At 64.1% G+C, this 4,838-nt stretch overlaps 1 protein-coding gene across 1 annotated transcript; it reads left to right on the plus strand.

Moving 5' to 3' along the window:
* The first annotated feature begins 12 nt into the window (after positions 1–12).
* LOC113980467 (transcription factor E3-like) lies at positions 13–4,825 on the plus strand. Its single transcript, XM_027707679.1, has 7 exons — positions 13–85; positions 1,298–1,396; positions 2,031–2,130; positions 2,734–2,790; positions 2,890–2,965; positions 3,650–3,797; positions 4,377–4,825. The coding sequence occupies exons 6-7, from the start codon at positions 3,654–3,656 to the stop codon at positions 4,716–4,718; spliced, it is 486 nt and encodes a 161-aa protein (XP_027563480.1). The 5' UTR covers positions 13–85; positions 1,298–1,396; positions 2,031–2,130; positions 2,734–2,790; positions 2,890–2,965; positions 3,650–3,653; the 3' UTR covers positions 4,719–4,825.
* Positions 4,826–4,838: the final 13 nt, after the last annotated feature.

Genomic DNA, 4,838 nt, shown 5'->3' on the forward strand with positions numbered 1-4,838 from the left:
CCCCCCCCCGGGACCCCCGCCCGCACCCCCCACCCCCCACAGCCCCCTGGCCCTGCTGCACATCGGCCCCGGCTCCGAGAAGGAGGTGAGAGCTTTTGGGGGGGGGTCCCTGGTGGGAGAGAGGGGGTGGAAAGGAACAGGGGCTGTGGGGTCGCGCGTGGGGTGGCCCTGATGTCACCCGAGGGGGCTGCGGTGTCACCAGGGGGGTGGTGGCAGCCGTGAGGTGGCACCAGGGGGTTGGGGGTCGTCCCGTGGCGTCACGGGGAGTTACCCGATGGCAGGTAGGGGGTGGTGACGTGATATGGGGGGTGATGATGTCATACTGGGGGTGGTGATGTGATAAGGGGGTTGTGATGCAATACCGGGGGCGGTGACATGATAAGGGGGATGATAATTTAATACTGGGCGTGATGGCTTGATAAGGAGAGCAATGATGCAATACTGGGGGTGGTGATGCTATATGGGGGGTAATGATGCAATATTGGGGGTGGTGACATGATAAGGGGAGCAATGATGCAATACTGAGGGGGGTGATGTGATATGGAGAGTAATGATGCAATACAGGGAGTGGTGACGTAATGAGGGGGGCAATGACGCAATACTGGGGGTGGTGATGTCACGGGGGGTGTAACGATGCCATACTGGTGGTTCTGATGTGATATGGGGGTAACGATGCCATACTGGGGGTGGTGACATGATATGGGGGGCAATGATGCAATACCGGAAGTGGTGACATGATGTGAGGAGCAATGATGCAATACTAGGGATAATGATGTTGATAAGGGGGTGATGACGCCATACTGGGGGTGGTGACGTGATAAGGGGGGCGATGACACAATACTGGGGGTGGTCATGTAATATGGGGGGTAATGATGCAATATTGGGGGTGGGGACATGATTTGGGGGACAATGATGCAATACTAGAGGTGGTGATGTCATATGGGGCATAACGATACAATCCTGGGGGTGGTGATGTGATAAGGGGGTGGTGGTGCCATAGTGGGGGTGGAGACGTGATAAGGAGAGCAATGATGCAATACCAGGAGTGGTGACGTGATATGGGGGGGGGAATGAGCCCAAACGGGGGGGGGGGATGTAATAGGGGGGATAATGATGTAATACAGGGGGTCATGACACACCACGGGGGGGGTGACATTTTGGGGACCGACGATGCAATACAGGGGGTGGTGACACACCACAGGGGTTGGTTGGTGACACGGTCCCCATCCCGTGGCTCCGGGGGGGTCTCTGGGCGGGGCTGCCCTGACCCAGATTTGCCGTTTTCTGCCCCGAGCAGATCGATGACGTCATCGATGAGATCATCAGCCTCGAGTCCAGCTACGACGAGCTGCTGAGCTTCGGCCCCGCCGAGGGGCCCCTCCAGCTCCCCAGCACGGTGAGGGGGGCGGGGCCTGACAAGCCACACCCCTCTGTTGTGACTTGGGAGGGGACTAATGAGCCACGCCCACTTTGGGGTGGGGACTATCAAACCACACCCCCTTTGTTGTGGCTTGGGGTGGGCACTAGGAAGCCACGCCCCCTCTGTGATGAGGACAGCAAACCACGCCCCTTTGTGTTGTCTGGAGGTGGGTCTTAATGAACCACACCCCTTCTGCTCCTGAAGGGGCGTGGCATGCACAAAACCCCACCCACCACTCCTTATTGGCCGTAACTGTGGGGCGGAGCAGCGCAGCTGAGGGTGGGGCTTGGTGTAGCCCCACCCACTCCAGACATGGGGGGTGTGGCTCTGGCCTATATAAGGTAGGGGGTGGGGCTTTGTTGTCTTGTGGGTGGGTGTGGCCTAAGAGAGGGTGTGGCTTGTCCCTAGTTGGTTGTGGGAGGGCGGGGCTTGCCAAGCGGGGCGTGGCCAAACCAGGCGGAACTCGTGGTGGGCGTGGCCTCACCCCACCTGGGTGGAGCCTGTTCACCCCCACCCCGGGGGGAGCCGGACACACCTGAGGGGGTGGGTTGGGGTGGGTGGGCGTGGCCCGAGTGGGCGTGGCCCGAGTGACCCCGCCCCTGCCCCTCAGCTGCCCGCCCCCGGGCCCCTCCTGGAGGTTTTCAGCCCCCCCCAGGGCGGCAGCAGCTCCTGCCCGGCCGAGCTGCCCCGGGTCAAGGCCGAGCTCTCAGGTACAGGGGGGGGGCTCCTTTTGGGGCCTGGGGGTGTCTGAAGGGACTGAGAGGGGCCTGGGGGGGGTCATTATGGTGGGGAGGGGTCCCAGCTGAGTCTGTGGGGGTCCTGGGTGGGGTTATGGGGCAGAAAATGTTTAGAAGAGACTTTGTGGGGATGGGAAGGAGCCCGAAAAGACTCGGGGGTGGGGTGTGAGAGGGTCCTTGGGGAGGCTCTGAAGGGGTTAAAAGGGGTCAGGGGGGGTTCAGTGGGGTGGGGAAGGTTCCTGGGGGAGGGGAGGAGCTGTGGGGCAAAGTTTGGGGGGTCGTTGGTGGTCCTTGGGGAGGCTCTGAAGGGGTTAAAAGGGATTGGGGGGTTCAGTGGGGTGGGGAAGGCTTCCAGACTGGGGCTGTGGGGCAAAGTTTGGGGGGTCTTTGAGGAGTCCCAATGATCAAAGGGGTCACTGTCAGGTGGGAAGAAGAGGCTGGGGAGGGTCTCGGGGGTCCCTGGGGAGCCCCAATGGTCAGGGAGGATCAAAAGGGTCTCTGTCAGGTGGGAGGGAGAGGCTGGGGGGGGTCTCTCTCTCCGTGGGGGTCGTTGATTGTCCCCCTCCATCCCCCCAGAAACGGAGGCGAAGGCTCTGCTGAAGGAGCGGCAGAAGAAGGACAACCACAACCTGAGTGAGCTCGGGGGGGACCCCAGGGGGGGGTGGGGGGGGCCGGGGGGGGGTGACCGGGGGGGGTCTGACCCGTGTTTTCCCCCTCCACCCTCCCCTGCAGTCGAGCGGCGCCGGCGCTTCAACATCAACGACCGGATCAAGGAATTGGGGACCCTCATCCCCAAATCCAACGACCCGTGAGTGGGGGACCCCCTCCCTGGGGGAACCCGGGGGCGGGGGGGCCCTGGGACCCCCAGGGTGGGGCCTGGGAGGGACCCCAACATCCAGGGAGCACCTTGGGAGGGACTCTGGGAGGGACCCCAACATCCAGGGACCCCCAGGGTGGGTCCTGGGAGGGACCCCAACATCCAGGGACCACCGTGGGAGGGACTCTGGGAGGGACTCCAACATCCAGGGACCCCCAGGGTGGGGCCTGGGAGGGACCTTGGGAGGGATCCCAACATCCAGGGACCCCCAGGGCAGAGTCTGGGAGGGATCCCAACATCCAGAGACCCCCAAGATGAATCCTGGGAGAAACCCTGGGAGGGACCCCATCATCCAAGGACCCCCAGGGTGGGTCCTGGGATGGACTCCATCACGCAGGAACCCCCAGGGTGGATCCTGGGAGAAACCCTGGGAGGGCTCCTGACATCCAGGGATGGATCCTGGGAGGGACCCCATTATCCAGGGACACCCAGGGTGGATCCTGGGAGAAACCCTGGCAGGGACTCCATGATCCCTGGGGACCCCAGAAACCCTGGGAGGGACCAGGGCAGGGCTTGGGAGGGATCCCAACATCCAGGGACCCCCAGGGTGGGTCTGGGTGGGCCCCAGCACCCAGGGTGGGTGCCAGCGGGACCCAGGCGCCTCGATTCCGGCAGGGAGATGCGCTGGAACAAGGGCACGATCCTGAAGGCCTCGGTGGATTACATCAGGAAGCTGCAGAAGGAGACCCAGCGCTCCCGGGAGCTGGAGCTGCACCAGCAGCGCCTGGAGCAGGCAAATCGCAGCCTCCAGCTCCGGGTCCAGGTCTGGAGGGGGCCCTGAGGGGCTGGGGAGGTCGTTTGTGGGGCTGGAAGGTCATTTATGGGGCTGGAAGGTGTGGGATGAGGGACCTGAGGGGCTGGAAAGGTCATTTACGGGGCTGAAAAGGTTGTTTATGGGGCTGGGAGGTGCAGGATGAGGGACTCGAGGGGCTGGAGAGGTCGTTTGTGGGGCTGGAAGGTGTGGGATGAGGGATCTGAGGGGTTGGAGAGGTCGTTTATGGGGCTGGAGGTGTGGGATGAGGGACCTGAGGAGCTGGAAGTTGTGGGATGAGGAACCCGAGGGACTGGGGAGGTTGTTTATGGGGCTGGAAGGTGTGGGATGAGGGACCTGAGGAGCTGGAAAGGAGCTGGGTTGGACGAGCTGTGGGTCCAAACTGGGGGGTTTTAGGGCTGGGTGGAAGTGGGGGACTGCAGGGGGGGGGCTGTGGGGCCATTCTGGGGTTGTCTGGAGGAAGGTGCCCCCGGGGTCAGGGGGAGCAGAATCCAGGGAAGGGATGTGTTGGGATTTGGGGGGATCTGTGGAATCAGGGGGTGTATTTTCTGAGCTCCCCCGTCCCCCCAGGAACTGGAGCTGCAGGCGCAGGTTCACGGGCTGCCCCTCATCCCCCCCGTGGCTCCCATGGCCGAGGTGGGCTGCGAGGAGGCCTCCGGCGGCCCCCCCTTCCCCCCGGGCCCCCCCTCCACTCCCCAGTGCCTCCTGGACCTGGCGGTGGCCGACGAGCTGCCCTCGGAGCTGGGCCTGCCCCTCGACCTGGGGGGGCCCGAGGGGAGCCTGGATGACATCCTGATGGACGACGGGGGGGGGCTGTCGCCCCTCGGCCCCCCCGGCGCCCTCCTGGCCTCCCCCGGGCCCTCCCGTGCCTCCAGCCCCCGCAGCAGCCTCAGCATGGAGGACGAGTCCTGAGCACCCCCCTGGAAGGACCCTCGGGCGGAGCCCTCGTAGGGACCCCCCCTTCACCACGCGGCCCTTTGAAGGACCCCCCCGCAACACCCCTGAGGCCCCTGCGAGGTGCGGATGCTGTCT

The sequence above is a fragment of the Neopelma chrysocephalum genome, unplaced genomic scaffold, assembly GCF_003984885.1.
Source record: "Neopelma chrysocephalum unplaced genomic scaffold, ASM398488v2 Primary Assembly neopelma1_94305, whole genome shotgun sequence".
In the NCBI taxonomy this organism is placed as follows: Eukaryota; Metazoa; Chordata; class Aves; order Passeriformes; family Pipridae; genus Neopelma; species Neopelma chrysocephalum.

Bases quoted from the DNA above. Each gene is read 5' to 3' on its own strand.
- LOC113980467 (XM_027707679.1), top strand. From the start codon at position 3,654: ATGCGCTGGAACAAGGGCACGATCCTGAAGGCCTCGGTGGATTACATC. The intron at 3,798-4,376 runs GTCTGGAGGGGG...CCGTCCCCCCAG, and splicing joins GCCTCCAGCTCCGGGTCCAG to GAACTGGAGCTGCAGGCGCA.